At 39.4% G+C, this 23,029-nt stretch overlaps 1 protein-coding gene across 5 annotated transcripts; it reads right to left on the bottom strand.

Annotated features, from left to right (window-relative positions):
- Positions 1-584: 584 nt before the first annotated feature.
- Positions 585-22,843, bottom strand: pargl (poly (ADP-ribose) glycohydrolase, like). 5 transcript variants are annotated; one of them, XM_035991764.1, is made up of 17 exons: positions 22,755-22,843; positions 18,786-18,860; positions 12,582-13,069; positions 12,229-12,351; positions 11,015-11,104; positions 9,526-9,597; positions 9,350-9,436; positions 7,579-7,739; positions 7,245-7,324; positions 7,089-7,161; positions 5,918-5,993; positions 5,036-5,183; positions 4,263-4,341; positions 4,082-4,190; positions 3,208-3,304; positions 1,779-1,907; positions 585-1,413 (listed from the first exon to the last, which is right to left on the bottom strand). In XM_035991764.1, the coding sequence occupies exons 3-17, from the start codon at positions 13,065-13,067 to the stop codon at positions 1,295-1,297; spliced, it is 1,929 nt and encodes a 642-aa protein (XP_035847657.1). In that variant the 5' UTR covers positions 13,068-13,069; positions 18,786-18,860; positions 22,755-22,843; the 3' UTR covers positions 585-1,294. The 5 variants fall into 5 exon arrangements, with proteins under 5 accessions (XP_035847657.1, XP_035847658.1, XP_035847659.1 ...); XM_035991765.1 differs by lacking the exons at positions 18,786-18,860; positions 22,755-22,843 and adding an exon at positions 14,242-14,407 and having other exon boundaries at positions 12,582-12,894; positions 12,940-13,069; XM_035991766.1 differs by lacking the exons at positions 18,786-18,860; positions 22,755-22,843 and adding an exon at positions 14,242-14,406 and having other exon boundaries at positions 12,582-12,894; positions 12,961-13,069.
- Positions 22,844-23,029: the final 186 nt, after the last annotated feature.

Raw genomic sequence — 23,029 nt, 5'->3', positions numbered from 1 at the left:
TCAAAACATAGGCGGAAAACAGGAATTGTGTCTCTACTCGGGGGGGGTTTAAAGAACACAACAGGAGCGTGAAAAATAAAGATGTCATTTCACGTCTTCTCTGTAGCCTTAAACTATGGAGATTTAACAAGGTCTCCTTCTCTAACAGATATGTTGTTGAGATGTAAATTATTCATGTTTTGAATGTGAAGAAGGTTTTGAACAACACAGGAGAATAATACTTTTCTTTTACATAAATTCAGAGATTTGCACAATAAATTGTTGCATACAAATTCCCCAGAATTCAGGAAATGAAGTGTTTGTAGCCCAACTAACTTGGGTTTATAATGCCCCCCCTAATGTTGAAACAACCTACGCCCATGTAACCACAAAGTTCACTTCAGGTCAGGTCTTTATTGTCCCTCGAGGGGAATGATGAGGCTTTGATGTATTGTTTTCTCTTGTGCACACAGCAGGGTGTTCAACGCATCCTTGCTTAAGTTTAAATGAACGGTTTGTTACGTTCTGTGGGGGCTGAATGTAGCGCTGCTGTCCGGGGCATTTCTGATGCCCAGGTTGAATAAATGGTTATCAAGAGAATAAGATGGTGCAATAGTAAGACCTTTATTTCATCGATAAAGATCTGCGTTCCAAGTCTGCAAACATACAACTGAACTTCGTAAACTTAAAACGATATTATAAACTGAGGATACCAAAACCTCTCCTCCTTCCAGCCGAATGCAAATCAAACACAGTTCTTAGAAATGATATAATGTCCCCAAAGCATGCCAAATAAGGACTGATATGTCCCATCGCTACACTGTCAACTATCAAATTAAAGGTGTACTTAGCAGCATATTCTGTTGGTGTTTGTAATGTAAACACGCAGCGTTCAAAGTTGTCGAGAGAAAGAGAGAGAGAAAGAGAGAGAGAGAGAGACTGGTAAGAACATAAGCCGTGAATCACAGGAATAAAATGTTATTTTCTGATTGTTTCACGGAGGTATTGGGAATGAGAGCGGGCTGCACACTCATTGGCTGGGGGTTACACCTTACACTTGGGGCCCAAAAGGCTCTTTACGGACGCCAAAATGAGAAGAAAAGAGAGGGCAGAGTCTCTGCAGATACAGACACTGCCACACACTTCTAGCGCTTCATACGTGATGATTGAGAGGGTTTACTTTTGCTAAAGTTAAAAAAAAAAAAAAGACAGTAATAATTATCCTGAAGATAATTAAGTAGCTTCTTCATTTCTGTTATAAAAAACATTTGGGTTAGATTTTAGTGCAAATTCTGAAGCAGCCATGAATCCGTCCTCACAGCTGACTCCGGGAAGGTCTCACGGAGTTCCCGATGAACTCAAACAGATCCACATGTGAACCGCTGGACGCCTGCTGAACAGCGCAGTAGTCCTCCAGGAGTCCAAACAGTTTCTCTGTGAAGGAGAACAAACATTAGAATTTCACTGTTAGTCTCGTTTGCTGTTGCAGGTCATTTAAGGTCATTGTATGAAAAATGCCAGAGCTTCAGAAACATTAAAAAGTTACATATAGTCACTTTTTCTATGTTTCCTCTTTTCATTATTATATGTATGCTTTACAGTTTTTACTGTTTAGTTATTGTATTACTGTGGATTTTTCATTTATTTTTTATTACTTAATTTAACAGGATCGTAGGAAGGTGTAATATGTAGCTAAAAAACTAATCGTAATATCTGGCAAAAAAAAATCGCAATTACATGTTTTCCAACAAATCGTTCAGACCTAATTTGAACAGTTTAAATGTCCTGAAATCTCTCACCAACTGTAGTTCCTTGTGTGACCAGCAGGTGGTGCGTCTGCTGCAGGCCCTGCTTCAGCTTTTCATCGTTAAAGGTGAAGAAGGCCAGTCCTCGCTTCGCCCTCGCTGCCGCCATCAGCTGGATCACCGCTGAACATGAAGAAAAAGATCATGTAAGCGTCTCCTTTAGGTCAGGCACCGTCATCCGTTATATCACGGATCTTATTCACCGGGACTCTTACAATGTCTTGTTTTGTCCACAACTCAAAGATATTCAGTTTACTGTCACAGAGGAGAGAAGAAACTGGAAGATATTCACATTTAACAAGCTGACATCAGAGAAGTTTTACTTTTTTTTCATTAAAAAAATGCCTCAAAATGATTAATCAATCAAAATAGTTGGCAAATATTTTAATAGTTGACAACTAATGGATACATCTTTGCAGCCCTAATAGCCCACTAATCCCTCCATCTGTTATCATCATGTCTATAATTCCGTATTTGTAAATTGCTGCTTGTTGTTGTTGTCGTTAGATGTTCTTTTTGTGTTTTCGTTCTACTTTTATTTTTACATTTTAATGGTCTTTAAAACATCACCTTAGTGCTTTTTTGTACAGCACTTTGGTCAGTGTCACGAGCCAAAGCATTAAGAAGTTGTTGTAGCAATTAACGTAATAATAACTTTAATTTAATATAGAGCATTATATGAAACCCACCAGACACTTTACACAAGTAACATTACAGGCGGACAAGGGAGAAGAGAATAGACGGCCAACACAAACACGGACTAAAAGGAAATAAAATGTTGGCGCTAAATGGAAGGGGACATAATTTAATGTCGGCTACTGACGTACAACCACATGGCCCAATCTGAAGTTATTTTATGAATGAAATGACATATAACATACCTCAGGGTCAGTTCGGGGACTATTTTGAATAATTTACAATCCCATAATTGTCTCCATCTGTTAAAGCCTGACGTCATCGTTGTCTTTCACTTTCCCTTTTATCTTTTAGTTGTTCTTCATTTAATTTCCTTCTTTCCTGTGATGGTCCTGCCCCAGTATCAGCCATAACTACCGCAGATAACTTCTAAAATAACATTAAAATACAATTAGGGCTATATAAAGAAATCTCCTGCTACCTTTTACCTGGCTCCGCTGGCTGGATACGCTAACACAGGCTCTTCTGGTGTTACAAAGAAATCTGTGACCCGTCACAATGTGTGACTGTAGCTCCGTCTACCTGCTGTACATCATTCAGTGACTTTGCGGCAGAGGCTTTACTAAAAACTATATAATAATAGCGTTCTTTTCACGGTTAGTCTTGTTTGCTGTTACAGGTCATTTAAGATCATTGTATGAAAAATGCCAGAGCTTCAGAAACATTAAAAAGTTACATAGAGTCACTTTAATGAACGGATTGATTGATGGATATTTTAAAAAAGTACCTTTGAGTTGTGGGTCTCCGTTGAAAGCTCCACAGCCCCACTTGCCCGTGGCGATGTCGGGCTCATTGTGCCCATCACGCTTAAATCCACAGTATGCCTTCAAGGATACAAACAAATCACGTAAATATGAGAACCGTAGAACACAGGCCTGCTGCCAATACTCACCAGAGTAACAAATGCTGATCAATAAATAAGTAATATGCCATTAAATGTCCCAAATGTACAGTTATGTACAGTTATTGTTAAATAAATAAAATGTGACAAATTCATATTTCTGTTTTATTTGCCTTTGTATGATTTTCCATTAATTGTACCTATTTATTTATAATTTCTTAATTTATCATTTTTATGATTTTTTTTTTTATTTATTTAGTTTAAAATTTAATTTAAATATATATATTTTTTATGTATTATTTATTATACTCAAAGGGAATATGGTCAAAAAATAAATAAAAGTTAAAACAAAGATTATAATTATACCCTCTTTGATTTAACTATATTTTTTATTACTATTATTATTATTATTAAAGCCTTTTTGGTTAAAAGACAAAATAGAAGATATATATATATATATATATATATATATATATAATGGGTCTTTCCAGCTCTTAACGCCGAATGTGCTCTCGATGGTTAGATACATGATGGTAGAATATAGAAAAATTGCATATTGTATGTTCAGGGATGACAGATTGATAAGCAGACATGCTACTAACGACTGGATCTGGCTCTCATGAAACAAACAGTGAAGACCACTGCATCATCTGAAACTTTATATTATAAATAAATTATGTTAGTATGTATTGTCATATCATATGTTAATGTTAACATATCGACACACAATAATAACAATACACACGACGATCAACCTGACCTTGTTGAGTTCCCGTGTGACGCGGATCATATCGTACTGCTCCCGTCTGTGTTTGTAGTTCACAGCGTCGATGGCTAAGATCTGCCTCTTCAGCCGAGCCCACTCGTCTCTGTAAAGACCCAAAATGTGAAAAAAAACAAATACATTCAACGATAAGAGCCATAACCAGAAGCGCTCATACCTGTCGAGGCGGTCTTCATAAGGGCCCACCCACTCAAAGGTCTCACGGTAACCGGAGTAAAGGCTGAACTGCTGACAGCCTGAGGAACACAACCCAAAGTTATTTAGTTCACAGTGATGTAAAACAAGAGTAAAACAGCAAATCCTCACATTTTAGTTGATTATCAAAAATACTATTGATTTATTTGTGTAAATTAACAATTACTAATCCATTAATTTTGGGTGTCACGATTTGATCTGACTTTTGTTTTTTTTTAATTGGAGACGGCAATGCCACAATCAGAGCCACTAGACAGCAGATGGGTACTTTGCAACAACAGTTTGAGTTTCTCAGAGTTCACAAGGTGCAATTGAATGCACCATTAGTTTAATAAGGTGCACATGAATGATCCATGGAGTCCCGTCGGCGTCTACGTGCTTTACCTTCGTTGTTATGTCTCCATAACCCACTCACGGGGAAGGACAAAATGTCTAGTTTAGTTGTTTCTGCGTTATCTCCAACTACGGCAGTTGCAATGGTGTCGGGAGAAGAGCAGCTGCAGGCTACTGCTAAGCTAACCCTGTGTCTTTAGCTGCATGCTACCAGCCGGTAAGCTGCGCTATTTTTATCAGACGTGCGCAACTGGGCGGGTGTGCACAGAGAAAGAAATACTGGGGGAATCGACCATCCTGCTTCCGATTTCGATAGTCGGAAATCGAAAGCTCATTGTAACTGATTTTCAAATTGTGACACTACCTACCATTAATCCACTAATCCTTTCTTTGCTACTGTACCTGTAACGATCAGACACTCGTTTTTTGCGAGTTTCTCAGTGAAGAGGCGGGACACGATCAGCTCTGGATTCATGAGGAACAGGATCTCCTCCTGCACCAGACCAGAGCCCAGAACACCTCCACCTATAGAGCTGCAGGCAAAATCCACCTGCACACACACACACACACACACACACACACACACACACACACACACACACACACACAGACACACACAGAAACTTAAAAACAAACTTACTTTATTCTTAATTGTCACATACACACGCACAGAGTACAATGTAGTGAAATTCTATTTCTGCAGCTTAACCCAATAATAGTGTTAGGATGGGTGGAGAGCTATATATACTCAGCATCCGGGGAGAAACTTTGGGGTCTAGTGTCTTGCTTACAGGGCCACTTTGACATGTTGCACAAGCCACCCCAAATAAAACAAGTTCTGGAGTGAAACAGCTGGGGATCGTCGTTGCTTTGAGTCAGTTCCTACCTAGTCTCGCTTTGCCAGACCCTCCTTCAAAGCGCGCTGAAGGAAGGTGTGCCTACTCCAAATAGCATTCTGGGATGGGAGGAAAACTTGCTCTGGTTTAATGGCATTTCTTTAGACCAATCAGAATCGTCATGAGTGGTGCTAAACTCCACACAAAGCCGCTGCAAAATAGTCGTGCGAGAGAAAACTCAGATTGGACAGATAGTCTAGCTAGCTGTCTGGATTTACCCTGCAGAGATCTGACAACTGTCAACAATAGTCCTCGTTAATCCACCGACTTTAAAATTCCATCAAAAAGAAAGCGGTAGGAAATGGAAAATACATGCATTTGGCGGATTTTCCTGCTACACGGCAGCAATCCCGGAAGTTGAATGTCAAGGATATAGACTAGTTCCTACCTGGAGCAACCCTGTGCCTTCGGTCTCGATGGTCCCGTGTGTTGTGACGTGCAGTTTAGGCGGCTTCTCCTTACAGCTAACACAAGAACAACAACAAAAGAGTTAAAAGTGATTTACACTAGTGTGTTTTTGATACAGAGGAATCATTCTATTAGTCATGCTAGCTCCACGGCTCTATGGATGCCAATCATCCGTCCAACAGTTTGGCCCTCACTGAAATATCTCAACAACTGTTGAATTAATTGTGATGAAATGTGCTTCATCATTCATGTTCCCCTCAGGATGAATTGTAATAACTTTGGTGATCCTCTGACTTTTCATCTAGCGCCATCATCAGGTCAACATTTGAATGTGTCCAATACTTTCATTTATGAATATATACCATGGATGTATACCAAGAACAGGATGCAGCGTTCGAGGCAGAGCGAGTGAGAGTTGCTCTGTTTCCAGAATTAAAAATCCTGTTCATTTTCTCCATAAGTATTTTGATTATAGCCATAATGTGTAAAGGTAGACTGAGCATGAGCTACAAGATTATGAAACAAAGGCTTATACCTTATACTTAACCCGCGAATGGCTAGCTAGCTGCTTCCACTAAAGTCTATGATCCTTTACATATCTTTGAATTTCTTTTATCTTATTTACCTGACCTTGTTTTGTTATTTTATCACTATTATCCTTTTAATCACATTTTATCACTTCTTGATTTAAATTGTACGTCTTGTGTGAAGCTTGTGTTTTAAAGTGCCCATATTATGAAAAAATCACTTTTTCTGGGATTTGGGGTGTTATTTTGTGTCTCTGGTGCTTCCACACGCATAAAAACTTTGAAAGTCTCCCGGCTAATCCTGCCTTGTACAGGCCGAAGTTGCACAAACACCTAGCTAGCTCATGTAATCCTTACCTAGCTACCGAGCATGTGCGACTGACAACAAAGATGTTACAGCAGTGAGAGGTCTCACTCTGTAGCTAAAACAGAGACCTGAACACAGGGTGAAAAGAGGAGCTGCAGCAATGTGCAGTACAACAAAAATATGGTGTTTTTTGAAAATTAAACCATGTAAACCTATTCTGATAAAATCTCAAATTACAATTATGAACCTGAAAATTAGCATAATATGGCCACTTTAAGAAGTCTCTATAAATAAATATGACTATTATTATTACTTACTTTCTCCAGTCGGACACGTCCTGGTCTCTGAGGCAGCGCCTCTCAAACGTCACCAGTCCTTTTGGTTTAGTGTCTGCAAAGACATCAACAACAGTCACAGATCTTCACCGACATGTCTCACAAACAGGAGGAAGAGGAGGTTTCGCATCAACTCACTCTCATCTGTAACCACCTGGAAATAATACATGATGGCCCTCAGCTTCTCTTTCTTCAGCTGTGACCACTGTCCCAACAGACTGCATGCAGAAAGAGAACAAAGCGTTAACGTACAGGCAGCACACAGAATGTTAAGTATTTTTGTTGCAATCATTTTAATTTCACGTTTATTTGAATAGGGGACCAATGTATTTGTGCAAAATAAATCTCCAATGTACAGCATCCCAGCATTTATAAGTATTGCTAATTTCCAACGCCTGTCCCTAGAAGCGCTTTTAAACACAAAACAACACATAATCAGATGTAAAACAGTGTGTGACGGATGTTTCCTGACCTGGTGAAGTTAATGGTGGGGTAGTTGTGGTACTCTGCGTTGTGAGATGTGGCGTTGCGGTGAGGGAAAGTGCAGAAAAATGCGTTGGCGAGCAGGCAGGAGATCTGAGCTTGTGACAGAGTGATGGATGCAGAGTGTCCGGTCCGAAGCAGCGGGATTGCCTGAAAACACGGACACACACTTCACTATCATCATCAGTGTGAAGTGAACTGTGAAGTCGTTTCGCATCGCACATACATTCTGGGATATGAGGAGAAAAAAAAACGGTCTGGGTTGTTTGCATTTCTTTTCAACCAATCACAATGGTCTTGGTCGCTGAGCTCGGGACGCAGTGACAGTGGCTCTGCTAAATAGTCTTGGGAAGGATCTTGTTTTGGTGGAACTTTCGCACCCCGCAAAAGAAAACGCCACATACAATATTAAATGAGGGGCAAACTGGTGTCATGTGTCTTTATCTTGCCCGGCGTAATAATCTTTTTCTATAACTGGTGGGCAAACATGCTAGAACGTCCCAGTCAGAGAGTAAATGCCGTGAACATATTCTTTGTAAATCTTTACAATCATTCCCTGAAAGAACCAAGCAGCCTTATTGCACCATCCAAATTTCTTTTAAAGTGCTCACATTCAGGTTCATAATTGTATTTAGAGGTTGTACCAGAATAGGTTTATGTGGTTTAATTTTCAGAAAACACCATATTTGTGTTGTACTGCACATTGCTGCAGCTCCTCTTTTCACCCTGTGTGTTGAGCTCTCTGTTTTAGCTACAGAGTGAGACATCTCACTGCTGTTCATCTTTGTTGGGACACGCACATGCGCAGTACCTAGGTAAGCAAAAAGGTGACAGAGCCTTTTCTGTTGCTGGCCCTCAGCTGTGGAACCGACTGCCACCAGACATCAGAAGTGCCCCTTCAATTGTGATATTCAAAGCCAGGCTCAAAACTCACCTTTTTACATTGGCCTTCCCAGCTTCTTAATTGTCTTATCCTGCTATGTTTGTAAATAAGTGTTTGTCTTTTGATGTTGTTTTAGCCTTAATCACTGATTTCTAAGTGTACTTTATTTTTATTTTATGACCCTGTAGCTAATGCGCTATGTACAGCACTCTGGTCAGCGCGAGCTGTTTTTAAATGTGCTATAGAAATAAATTTTACTTACTTACTTACTAGGTAAGGACTACTAGCCAGTCAGAAGCAGAGTATGAGGGCGTGCCCTGACAGTACCTAGGTAAGGACTACTAGCCAGTCAGACGCAGAGTATGAGGGCGTGCCCTGACAGTAGCTAGGTAAGGACTACTAGCCATTCAGAAGCAGAGTATGAGGGTGTTCCCTGCTAGCAGCTAGCATGGCACGCCCTCATACCATGCTAGCAGCTAGGTGAGCATTATAACGTGTGTTCCAAAGTGACCACGTTTGTCTCTGAAGTAAAGGCTGGACTACAACAGAGCTGTTTGGAGCAGTTTGTGAACAGTGTTTTCTGTTGGAGATGGTAAGTCCCTTTGGGGGGGACTTTGGGCTTTTTCACTTTGTAAACCTATAACATGCACAAAAAGATATATGACACAATAAAGGAAAGGGAAAAAGCCAAAAATCATAATTATGAGCACTTGTAAAACTTGTAAAACGCAGCGTGTAGCTCGTTAGCTCGAAGTTTCTTGTTGTTGTTGTTGTTTACTGTAGCGAAGGGGGCCACATGCACCGGATTGGTTGCCGTTGTTAAAAACCTCAAAACCAGACCAACTGTACAGTGAACTGGAGCCAGTATGTTTCATACCTTCTGCACGAGTTCAGGCAGCTTTAAGGCCAACGCAGCAATCTTTGGAACCAGTTTAGTGAAGTTATTTTCTTCTTTCGGCATAACCTAGAAGGAAAATATAATTTTCTATCGTTAGAGGGTTTAGACACTAAACTGACGGTTGAATGATTTAAAGTAAACACATGGACACTAACCTTAACAAAGCTGTAGAGGGCATCAAAGGACCACTGACTTTTATACTTGGGGTTATATTTGATGATAGCATCCTGGTGAGAGTTTGAAAGAGTACATTTTATGTTTCTTGCAGAAAGATTAGAATCAGGTTTAGGATTTCACATATCAGGAATTTGTCCTCTGTGTTTTGGTGCAAAACGGTCCCAATAAACACAGCGAGAGGAAAGAGTTGAGAATCATAAATAGAAAATAGAAATTTACAATACAAAGTATGTAAAATACATCTGTTTTAAGAGAAAATAACACAAAGAAGATGGAATGTGCAGTTGTTTTAGTATGAAGAATATGTGTAATATGCAAAAATATTTTTTTATGTTTTAACTGTTTAACTTATATTATTAACATCCTACAACTAAGGATTATTTTCATTGTCGATCATATTCTCGATTAATGGATTTGTTGTTTGGTCTCTAAAATGTCAGAGAAATGTGGATCAGTGTTTCCCAAAAGCCCAAGATGATGTCCTCAAATGTCTTGTTTTGTCCACAACTCAAAGATATTCAGTTTACTGTCCCAGAGGAGAGAAGAAACTAGAACATGTTCACATTTAAGAAGTTAAAAATCAGAGAAGTTTAACTTTTTTCATAAATAGTGATTCAAGCCAATTATAAAAACGTTTGTGATTAATTTAATAGTTGACAACTAATCGATTAATATTTGCAGCTCTACCTACAACGCAGTGGTGGGATGTAACTAAGTACATTTCCTCAAGTACTGTACTTAAGTACAAATGTTGAGGTACTTGTACTTTACTTGAGTCTTTTCTTTTCATGCCACTTTCTACTTCTACTCCGCTACATTTCAGAGAGAAATATTGTACTTTTTACTCCACTACATTCATCTGACAGATTTAGTTACTAGTTACTTTACACATTAAGATTTTTGCAAATAAAACACATGTAGTTTATAAAATCTGTTTTATTATAAATTAAACTACCCAACTATAGAACGGCTACAAGTCCAGCTGAAATTATGAGCAGATTAAACACTTAGTTGATTGACAGAACTGTTTGGATCGTTTCCAGTTTCTAAAATGTGAGGATTTTTCTGCATTGAGTACTTTTACTTTTAATACTTTAAGTACATTTTCCTGATGATACTTACATACTTTTACTTAAGTTGCATTATCAATGCAGGACTTTTACTTGTAAGTATTTTTACAGTAGGGTGTTTGTACTTTTACTTAAGTAAAGGACCTGAATAGCCCAGACAGAATTTTGGGTGTGGTGATGGTGCAGTGGATATGACACATGCCTTTGGTGTGGGAGATCTGGGTTCGATTCCCACTGCGATACATCAACCAATGTGTCCCTGAGCAAGACACTTAACCCCTAGCTGCTCCAGAGGCGTGCAACCTCTGACATATACAGCTATTGTAAGTCGCTTTGGATAAAAGCGTCAGCTAAATGACATGTAATGAATACTTCTTCCACCGCTGCTACAACGTACCTTCACATCATCGACGCTCACGGCGGTCTTCTTGGCCAGAGCGCTCAGCTGCTTGGAGATCACGTCCCACCTCCTCGTCTGGGTCGGTGACTGTGGACAGAAAAGATTCATTCAATAATACCAACCTTTCAGATGTTTCCTGTGTTGATACAATCCATTATTTACTTGGTATAGAGTTAGCTACATGTAGGGCGGTGCAATCTATCAATCTATTTTTATTACAGCTCCTTAGGATCACAAGAACAATTTAACGCAGAGAAATAGTTTTTTTGTACATTACGTTTTGCGAGCAAACTCTTATATTGTCTTGTGTTCTGGATGACACAGATCTATGGCATACATTTAGTTTGTCTTTTATTTGTGTTCCATTTGTTTTCAAAAGATTGTGAAAGTGCACTTTTTTTTTTTTTTGGGCATTTCCGCCTTTAATGGACAAGACAGCTAGGTGAGAAAGGGGAGAGAGAGAGAGGGGGGAAGACATGCAGGAAATCGTCACAGGTCGGATTCTAACCCTGGACCTCTGCGTCGAGGCATAAACCTCTATGTATATGTGCGCCTGCTCTACCCACTGAGCCAACCCGGCCACTTTTTAAATTCATTTTAAGGGGAATTCAAAAACTTCAAACAGTTTAAAGTATTCAAGGGAAATGTGTGTTTTCACTGTTGATTTGTTTAACTGTTTCACTGTTTTTTTTAGGTTCAATAAATGCAACATCTTTGCGAAAGTCATAATATGAAAACAATCCTGATTTTAAGATGGACCAAATTAATTGTGATTAGGGCTGCACGATACGAGGAAAATATCTAATTGCGATTATTTTGACTGATATTGCGATTGTGATATGATTCACGATATTAGAGGGAAAAATAATTTTTGTATCGTTATTCTCATTTTCATAGAAAAATATTAAAATTAAATAAATTAAAATGATTATAGTGTGATTTTAGCGAGGATTTATACAAAACAAAGACATTTTCTTTAGTCTGTACGATACGATTTGTAGTTTGACACATATTTCGCCTTTAACAAATATTGCGCCCCTCTGCGATTTGGATATTGCACTAGTCCATATTGCGATTTCGATAGAATTGCGATTAATTGTGCAGCCCCAATTGTGATTATGATTTTGTCCATGATCCAGCAGCCATAGCTACATGTGGATCACATCATAAAGCCAGCATAAATGTAGATCAGTTAATAGTCTCAAACACACCTTCATAAGTCCAGTCTTGATCATGAGGCTGGATGGTGAACATGGACTTTTCACAAAGTTACTGTTCCACATGTCTCTCCCTCTCTGAGGCAAAGGTCCTTTTCCATCGTTGAAAGCAGCAACCTGAAAAAAAAAACAATAGTCAAAAACAAAAACAATTTCAGCCAAAACGATGCAAAACATGTGCGTTTACACCAAAAAGCGTTTCTGTGTGGATGGCCCCTCAATTTAGACCCTGGTCCCTGCGGTTAAAACGAGTTCCTACTTATGGGGGATGTTACTGCGGTCGGAAAGCACCTCTATTTGGGTAAAAATAAGAAAAAAAAGGGACCAACAAAAGGACCAAATCTCACATCTACGAGGACCGTGTGCACATGGTTGAATTTCAGAGGTCCCAGCTTTCTGTCACACTCTGGAAGTCGCTTCAGGTCGTTCAGCGGACAACAAGACGAGGCGCCGTCCTCCCTCTGCATCCTCCCCGCCTCGTCCCCCTCCACACGTCTACTACGTACATCTCCGTTACCGGAGGGGGCAGAGGAGGATGAGGGGTGTGCAGAAGAAGAGGGGGTTTCAGAGGAATAAGGGGGTTTAGAGGAAGAGGGTTCAGAGGAAGATGAGGGGGGTTTAGAGGAAGAGGATGCAGAGGAAGAGGGGGGTTCAGAGGAATAAGGGGGTTTAGAGGAAGAGGTTGCAGGGGAAGAGGGGGGTTTAGATGAAGAGGGTGCAGAGGAAGAGGGGGGTTCAGAGGAGGATGAGGAGCAGGCGGCCCCGTTGTGCAGTATTTCCGGCTGAAGCAGCTCTGTCATCTGGCTGCTGTCGTTGCGGCGTTTGTCGTCCATCTCTGGAGATTAGAGACAAAACGCAACATTCAGTGTGTTACCATGCAGTTTAAAATCCCGAATATATTCAGCTTTCAAACGCTGGTTTCTCAAACGCAACGTAAATGCCTTTCTCTGCCTAAAATCGTAGTTCTAATCCCCCGGGGTTAACAGACCTAGATAACTCTTGTTTACATCTTAAATGGGTTACGCGTCTGCACACAATAATAATCAATTACCGGGTTATGCCAAATCTCTCCTGAAACATCGACAAAAAGCATCAAACGTCGACAAAAAAAGCGAGAAAAAAAAAAATAGGATCAGAATCAGAACCAGATTTATTGTTTGTTTATACATTGTAATTTCCCCTTGCGGGATTAATAAAGTATTAATGAAGTATACATTATTGGCCAAGTATACTTACATACACAAGGAATTTGACTTCAGTAGGTGTTAACTCTATACATTCAACAAATAGACATGTAGTAGTAAACATTCAGTAGACAAATCGTTATATAGACACATCCTGTACAACAGAGACAACAATATACATATAGGCACATATCAACATAATATACAAATAAGACATAATATCAAGACAAGTACACATGGAGTGGGATGTAAAGTGCAAAAAGTAATAGTGCAAAGTAGTGTGCAAGATGCACAACTATCATGTTTTCCCAAATGATCTACAGATTTTTAGCCATGCTTTTGTCTAATGTCTTGAAAATAGTGAATGTAAATGGAGCATGCCCCACCCCAAAGTTTATTAACATCTGGCTCCGCCCCTGCTCACATCCTACCTTTTAATATTAATATAAGAGTAGTTAAATAACAACTAAGTACAGGATAAAAGATCTCGAAATTCCTCCCAGACGTTCAGATTGTTGCTCAGTAGGATTTTTACCCTCGAGTACTAGGCTACGTATTATTACGCTGTACACTGCTGTAATGGAAGGCGTTACCACCGGAGTATTTTTAGACCATTTCTACTTTCATTTGAGTAAATCACAGATCTGAGAACAACTACTCTTTCAAATAGTCGTATTTAAAAGCAGAAAGGCAAACAATGAACCACTTAAAATACCGTAGCCTACATTTGACGTTCACAGGACTTTGGCCTGATACTGGTGAAATCTGTCTTTCCGCTCGAGATAAACCGCATTAATAAAAACATGTGTACGGAATTACTCACCTTTCACCAAAGGCTTCGCCAAATGTGTTCAGGTTTCACCTAATTATCTAAAGCAACAGCGTTCATCGATGACAACGCAGTAAAGAAGACGTTTAACACACCGAGTCAACTTTACTTTCACTTCGACGCAAAACGAAAGTGAAGTGAAGTCAAGTGAAGTGCGCAGCATAAAAACCTAAACGTGAGCGACTTTAAAAACATTTGACCTGTAGTTTGAAGTTGAAGTTGAAGTAGTTTAAACCAGTGGTGTACGTAGTCGCAGGTATACGCAGTATACCCACTAAGAAAGCTCCAGGATTTCCACTTAAAAATGCCCAATGACACGCAACAACATACTTTACATTATATTTTTGATATATTTTGAATTGTCATCTGTGTTTTTCTTCTTCACATAGGCTAAATAAAGGGATTTCTACCGTTAATTGATGCATAAAGGTGTATCAGAATACAGGAAATGAAGTCATTGATGCTCAAAACTTCCCTTGGGGAGGTCACTCCCCCACCACCCAAAGGCAGATTCTGGCCAATATACAGTACAGTATACCCACTACAATGCATTAGATTACACCACTGGTTTAACAAATAGTAGCGTAGATATCTTTAAGCTAAAAAAAACAACATAACAGCCTGCAAGATTATGATATCACCACACAGATAAACTATTTATTATCTTACACCAGCCTCAATGAAACAAACTTCAACATTGGTTGCATTTTATTTTTTAAATTAATTTTCTTTAACTATCCTACTTATTTGAAACAACATTTAATCCCTTATAGATAGGGCTGGGCGACATGGAGAAAATCAAATATTACGATATTTTTGACTAAATACCTCGATATCGATACCGCTACAACCGATATTGTAGTGTTTACTATTGGTGCTTTCACAAAATATTTACAAAATGAGATTTTTGATAAATAATCTTCAGTAATGTGGATATAATGACTAAGAACTAGACAGAACAGTTACAACAGTCTGGTAAGTTCAGAAAAGCACATCACTTTACTGTAATACAGCCTTTAAAACCAGGAAAAGACAACACTTATGTCATATTACGATATTACGATATCTAAAATCTAAGACGATATCTAGTCTCATATCACGATATCGATATAATATCGATATATTGCCCAGCTCTACTTATAGATCAACATATAGTCTGAGACATACTGTGTACCCCTTTTTCTTTGTTCCCAGAATCTCCAAAGAAATTGGACGACGTGCCTTTCAATTTAAAGCACCATCTGATCGGAATACCTTGCCCACTTCACTTAGATCAATTACTTCATCTGTCTTTAATTATTTACAGTTAACCTGCTCTTGTTTCTAATTTGACATATTACGATTTTTGTTGATTTATTTATTTATTTTATGAGTTGGCTCCTGTTTGTGCATCTACTAAAATAGCAGCATATTTGGGATGTATGCAAATTTACTGTGTTTACTTGTGTGTATATGGGGGAGGGGGGGGGATCAGTTGTTGTTGGAGCAGTTAGGCTTGGGAGTGATGTATGTATTTGTGAATGTATTTTGTGTTTTGTATTTACTGTTTAATTGTTTTAAGGACCCCCTCGAAAATCAAGGGGTTATCCTACTAATAAATACATCTATTAACATATTTGTTAACACGTCAATTGGTTCATGACACCAACAAGTGGTGGAAAGTAACTTAGTACATTTACTCAATTACTGTACAAGTATTACAAGATAAAGATAAAGATTGTGACAGAGTATTTTTACAGCTTCTTTTACTTGTGGCCACTGACACGTGACAAGTGATTTTAAATGTTTACCCCTGCTGTAGAAAAGAGCTGTAAGTCTTTATGCAACGAGTATTATATAATTATGACTTTGTTGAGAATAATTTGGCAAAAATAATAAAACTATACACCAGAACAATGCTGCATTTAGTGGAGTTTTTTTTAACACAAGGTGGCAGCAGTGAGCCGCTGTGATTCACACAACCACCAAAAAGAATGTGTTTCTCTAATCTTTTCAAGATTATACAAGATAAGAATAAGAAGAGTAAGGATACAATTAGAATAATCATTTATAAAACTACATTTCAAAGAGAAATCCTGTGCTTTTTACTCCACTACATGTATTTATTTATTTGTATTATATATCAAATATATGTTTTACATCTAAAACATATGTTCATCTTATAAAATACTATATATTGATCCAAACTATTCAACTGTATATACAATTGTTAACCACCTACAACATTTCAATGCTGCCGGCTTGCGTAATGAGTACTTTTGGCTGTGAATACTTTCACTTGTAATGTAGTATTTTTATATTATAGTATTGCTTCTTTTACTTCTTGTATCTCTGTAATTATCAATGTTAGAGCAGCAGGTAACTGCTGTGGCCGCTCCAGGTGGAGCTACTTTAACTACTACTTTATATACTGTTGGATACTTTGGTCCAGAGGTTCCCAACCTAGGGGTCGGGCCCCTCCAAAGGGTCACCAGATAAATCTGAAGGGTCGAGAGACGGGAGACGATTAAGGGGAGAGAAGAACAAGAAACTAAAGGGTAACTTCGGTAAATTTCAACCTGGATTCAACCTATTTCTCTGTGTTTTTGTGTCTTAGTGACTGATAGGAATCTTTGAAATTGGTCCAGTATTAATCAACACTGATTCCTACCGGTTGCGTAGGAACCGGTTCCATGTTGGCAAAACCAGCTAGGTTTGTGTACCGAAACACCCTAGCTGGTTTTGCCACTAACAGACTCAGATTATTATTCTAAGTGTCTGACAACATTATGGAAAGGATCCCTACAGAGATAGAGCTTTTTGGTAAAGAGTAAGATCCTTTTTGTTTAACATGAAATAGCCCCGAAATCACCATCACCAAACTCACCAGACTCATTTCCTCATTGTTAAACACACGCTATTCATAGTCAACAGGAACAAAGTAAAACTATTAAAAGCCGTCTTGGTTCGTCATTCCACTGTTCCAACAATCACCACTCTGGTTTGGTTGAAATAAACCCTTAATTCACCAATTTACATGTGAAGATATGCTGTCTCTATATATACTAAAAGTACTGATTATTTAAATGGAGTCTGGTGAGTTTGGCAACCAGTTTAGGGGTTTGGGACTGTAAATTGGTTCATTGAGCTATTTGAAGACATCAGCTTGGGATTAGAGCTGTAATTGGGCCTTAAAAATTCGGCCCGAGCCTGACAAGTACATTTTGATTGACCGCTTATTAAAAGCCTGAACCCGTTTACAGCACGACATTATTCAAATGTGCGCACTCACACAGCTCTTTTTCCTTTTGTCAAGAATGAGTCATTTATACATTTTTTTAACATAATTTATTCATGACTAACGGAGGCTATAGGCCACTTGGAAGTTGGAACAAAAAAATAAAATAAGTCCTCCAGAGGCCAGCCTCCATTTCACCTCCTTAGCATCCATTTTCGCGCTAACCGAAACGCATCACTTTTTCTGATCACTTTTCGCATCAACGCTCATTTACCGTGCAACCCGGAGCGCAAGCCCGAGATCGTGTAAAATGATAGAAATTAAGACCGAACCTGAAAGGTTGTGGCAAAGATCTTCAGCTCTACTTGGGATTCAGTGACCTCAGAGTGAAAATTAGGATTTTGTCTGGTTTAAGTTCTGTAATTTTTGATACGTTCCCAACATTCCCTCGTACCATTGATAGTAAATCCTTCATTTCCGGGGTTTTGGACTGTTGACTGGATCAAACAAGCTGTTTGAAGACATCAGTGTGGCCGCTTGTTTGTTGGAAGCCACGATTTACATTTCGTTACATATGTGCACCCTGCACATTGTCTCATCGACAATAACATTGAATTGAATTAATGGGAGGTCATTGATGACCGCAGGGTGAAAATTCAGACTTTGTCTGGTTTACATTCTGTAGTTTTTCATAATCAATAAATGTCATGTTTAAAGAAAAAATACCCAACGTTCCCTTTGTTTCATTCATAGTAAATCCTTCATTTTTGGGGTTTTGGACAGAAAAAGCTGTTTGAAAATATCAGCTTGGGATTTAGGGAATTGTATCGGGCACTTTAAATAATTCTCTGCCTTTTTAATATTAATAGATTATGAAAATAATCATTAGTTGCAGCCCTAAATGGAAGGTCATTGATGGCGGTGGGGGGGGAAATTCAGATTTGTTCTAGTTTGAGTTAATAATTTCAAGCTGTTCCAAAACATGAACTGTAACGGGCATTTAAAACTATTTGCTGATATTCTAACATTAATCAATTAGGACAATAATCACAAGTTGCAGCCCTCTACTTGAGTAGATGGAAGGTCATTGACAATTCATATGTTGTCTGGTTTGAGGACATGATAATGGAGTTGTATAGAAGCTGTGGGGCGAAACGCAGTCATGAGTTCTTGTGATGATAGTCACGAGTGCTGTGTGTACTACGCAGTGAGTGTGTCCGTGTTTCCCCACATGAAATGTCGTATGTCTGTTCGGAAATAGTGGTTAAAGTAATGCTTGGGCAACAAAAGGGTGGAGGACTACACTCACTCACTCACTCACTCGCTGCCTCGCTCAGTCGTCCTGCGTCTGCGAGTGTTATTCTAGGTCAGCCATTTCCCTGGAATGCTCTGCCTCCTGCCAAAGAGAAGTCATCACACTGGTATGCACACATAACACCGCAGAAACACAAGGATGACTTAAAAAGGCCTGAAAGTGTGGAGACATGCCGCGCGTAAACGTGTCTCTCTGGTGGCAGCTTGTATGCCTTCCTGTCTTCACTTTCATAATGCATGAATATTAAAAAAAACAACACCTACAGTTATGAAATGAGAGTGTGTTCAATATGGTGAACCATCTGTCTGGACCTTATAACGTTCCCGTTAGCATTATTTTTTTTTGGGGGCTTTTTTGCTTTTAATTGATAGGACAGCTGTCGACGGAAAAGGGAGGAGAGAGACCGGGGACGACATGCAACAAAGAGGAACAGGTTAGATTCAAACCCGGGCCACTGCGGTAAGGACTGATCCTTGGTACATGGGGCGCTTAAAAAAATAAAAAATAAAAAATAAATAAATATATATATATATGTGTGTAGAGGCTAAACCCAAGCTTTAAGCCCCTGAGGTGCTCTTCTACGGGGTAGAGTAATTTACGCACTTTTTACCTTTTTGATCAGTGAAAGTCCTATTTGCAGTTAACACCATTGGTTCAATTTATTTCCATGAAATATTCGTTGGGTTTCCAGACAAATTACTGCTTGTGTATGCTTGTGTGGCGTTGGTGTGTGTGTGTCTGTGTGTCTGTGTGGTCAAAAACCCTATGTGCTTCCCGGTTCCTATTTATACCAAGAGCACTAATTGGCTCTTACAATATATAAATAAAACATATTCACATTTAAGAAGCTGGAATCAGAGAATTCTCTGATTCCAGCTTCTTACATGTGAATATTTTCTAGTGTCTTCTCTCCTCTGTGACAGTAAACTGAATATCTTTGAGTTGTGGACAAAGCAAGACATTTGAGGACGTCTTCTTGGGCTTTTTTGGGGAAACACTGATCCACATTTTCTGACATTTTTACAGAACAAACAACTAATCAATTAGTCAAGAAAATAATCGACAGATTAATTGACGATAAAAAATAAGTGTCAGTTACAGCCTTAAATAAGGGTGCCGGCACCTTTTTTTTTGGGACCAAATTCAAGCACTGGAGAAGGGCACTTTTCCATCTTGTCCCCCTTTCTTTATCTTCGCATCCATCGAATTCACAGCAAGCGAGATAAACCACATTCTTAAATCTGAGAGTGCATGCAGCTTTGTTTTTACTCCCTCTTTGTCTCCTCAAAACTCCCTATCTCTATCTCTCTCCCTCCCTTTTTTTAATTTTATTTCCTCCCGGAGGTCAGGTTGTTGCAGCACTCAGTCTCTGAGTTAAAGGAGGGTCAATGCCTCTGTGGCGTCTCAGGTTTTTCTGTGTAGCTATGTGGTGGAGGAGTCAGTCACTCCGCCCTGCTGTGACATTGTGAAATGACTGCAGTAGTAGATTGGAAATTGTGTGTAAAGTGTGTAAAGTGTGTGTGTGTGATTGTACTATGCGGCAGGTCGTGGGGGGAGGAAGCAGCAGCAGCAGCAGTAGTGGTGGTGGTGGGGAGAGATATGGATAGTGTGGAGAGAAAAAAAATGAAGAAATGGGAAATCTCGGCACCTGTTTCCAGGGCAACAGAGGTCTGAAAAACACAGGCAGGATGGACTTTTTTTTAAATTCTCCACGCTGCACTGCCCTCTGGCAAGATACTGCAGACACCTCTTAATGACTCTGACTCTGAAACACCACCCACCTCTCTGTGTGTGTGTGTGTGTGTGTGTGTGTGTGTGTGTGTGTGTGTGTGTGTGTGTGTGTGTGTTGAGGGGGGTAATATTGTGACACGTATATGCAGGCTAGGGCTGCAACTAACGGTTATTTTCATCGTCGATTAATCTGTGGATTATTTTCCCGATTACAACTATTCATCTTTGCAGCTCTAATGCAGGTGCAAGAGTGGAAATCACAGACCATGTTGCATGCAGGGATCATACGTACGTGATCATGCACGGGTGACGTCATTCTCCATGATCTCCCCTCCCTCACGTCCTCCACCTCCACCCTCCTTCTCTCTTCTCTGAAATGATCTGCTGCTCTGGTCTGCAGTCAGTCAGTCAGTCAGTCAGTCAGCCAGCTGCCTCGTAGGAGGAGGAGCGACAGGAAGATACCTTCCTCTATGGGAAACATTTAGCCCCTGTGATCTCATGAATTATAGAAGGTCACAGTGACACATACACGCAGGGGAAATCACAGACCAGTTTACACTCATGGATCATACATACGTGACCACGCACGGGTGACGTCATTTTCCGCGATTTAACCCTTTAACACCAAGCATCCATCTTTCAACGCATAATTTAGACATGTCAAATATTATACACTGCATGTGCTGTCATATCCACCGATATACAGATATATCATCTAGACCCCGTCTACACATTTCCTAGTAGCCAAGGAGGACACCCTCAGATATTATTTGGTTAATGTTTACATTAAGAACTGACCCCCAAAAGGCTTGTTTAATGTTTTTTTTATACTTAAAAGGACTAACAGTACATTAACATATTAACATATTAAAGATTGATTTCAGGATTTTTTTAAATCAATATCAGATTACTCAAACATTTTAATTGGAAAAGCGATTAATTTAACCCAGCTCTTCCACCTACCTCAGATATATAAGCAACCGGTTACATTATTAATTTCCTTTCCTTTTGGATTGCCCTGTTGTCTTACTGTTTACAATCCTCACAGCTGTTTGTTTACATGAGTATACTGAGGTTTTCCCAAAAATTAGGCTTAGGCGCAGCACCCATGTGCGTTTTGGGCACCACATAAGCTTAATAAATGTAAAAAAACAATGTAAGAATCCAAACTAACTAAATGACTTTTCTCAGATCTAATGATTGTAGTTGGTCCCCAGTGGACTTCTTAAGCAAGTTTTTGTCTTTAAGCTTTTTGAGTGTTATTTTATTTATTATATATTTTTATCTGCTCTAGCTTTTAACAATGTTTAGACACAGATATGGTAATAATAATGGTCCAAAATGATATGAAATTAAAAAAGAATTTCTGGTCTGCGTCGCCTCGACGCAAAGTTACACATTTTTGGAGGTGCACGTCGAGCTACGGCGGAGGGCTCGGAGAGGGGTTCGCGGTGACGCAGAGGGGTCTGCGGGTGTACGCAGTCGATTCCACGCAGAAGCATAAATCAGCCTTAAGTTTTCCACAAACCTAGGGAAAACACTGTGTATTTACACAGATATTAATGCATGTATAAACATTTTACATCCAAACTTATATCTGTACATAGCAGTCAAATGTTTATGTTTTGCTTGTTCAGTTTTGTTGTCCTTGTTTTTCGCCCATAGGCGTAGATTTCGGGGGGGATGCAGGGAATTTGTCCCCCCCCCAATATTTAGAAGAGGTAGATTTGTCCCCTTTAAAATATATGAGAGACAACCCACTCCCCAAAAGAGATTAAAAAAAATGTTCAGGGGGCTCAAAACATGTATGGAAAACAGAATTGTGTCTACTTGTGCTACATTGGGGGTTTAAAGAACACAACAGGAGCGTGAAAAATAAAGATGTGATGTCTTTTTATGTAGCTTTAAACTTTGGAGCTATAAAGCTTTATGGCTTTAAGATCTTGTGTGATGTTTTTAATATGCAGAAAGTTTTGAACAATACAGGAGAATAATACTTTCCTTTACATAAATAAAGACATTTGCACCATAAATTGATGCATACGAATTCACCAGAATGCAGGAAATTAAGTGTTGGATGCTCAAAATGTTGAGGGGAGTAGGACCCCCAGACCCCCCCTTTCACCCCCCCCAATGTTGAAACAAAACCTAAACCCTTCCCTTGTTTTAGCCATGTATACTTATGTGTATGTACTTTGAGAACAACACAAAGTAGCCAAATTCCCTGCATGTGTTCACACTTACTTGGCCATTAAAGCAGGTTCTGATTGTGATCATCTCCCCTCCCTTCTCCTCCTCCTCCTCCCCTCCTCTCTCTTCTCTAAAATGATCTGCTGCTCTGGTCTGCAGTCAGTCTGCCTTGCCTTGTAGGAGGAGGAGGGACAGGAAAATGCCTTTCTCTGTGGGAGACATTTAGCCCTGTGATCTCATGAATATATTAAAGAGGGTCATTGTGCAATGAGGAAGGTATTGCCGAGCTGCCAGGTTATGTCCTGCCCCAAGCCAAGCACAGACCGCAA

The sequence above is a fragment of the Sander lucioperca genome, chromosome 14, assembly GCF_008315115.2.
Source record: "Sander lucioperca isolate FBNREF2018 chromosome 14, SLUC_FBN_1.2, whole genome shotgun sequence".
NCBI lineage: Eukaryota > Metazoa > Chordata > Actinopteri > Perciformes > Percidae > Sander > Sander lucioperca.
Note: the sequence above shows the minus strand (reverse complement) of the source record. Positions and strands in the feature narration are given on the sequence as shown.

What these genes read in the sequence shown, in the direction of transcription:
- pargl (XM_035991764.1), bottom strand. Translation starts at nt 13,067, where the DNA reads ATGGACGACAAACGCCGCAACGACAGCAGCCAGATGACAGAGCTGCTT. An exon ending in CCCTCTACAGCTTTGTTAAG is followed by an intron (nt 9,437 to 9,525) that starts GTTAGTGTCCAT and finishes TTTTCCTTCTAG; the next exon opens with GTTATGCCGAAAGAAGAAAA. An exon ending in CGGAGACCCACAACTCAAAG is followed by an intron (nt 1,908 to 3,207) that starts GTACTTTTTTAA and finishes CTTCATGTTCAG; the next exon opens with CGGTGATCCAGCTGATGGCG.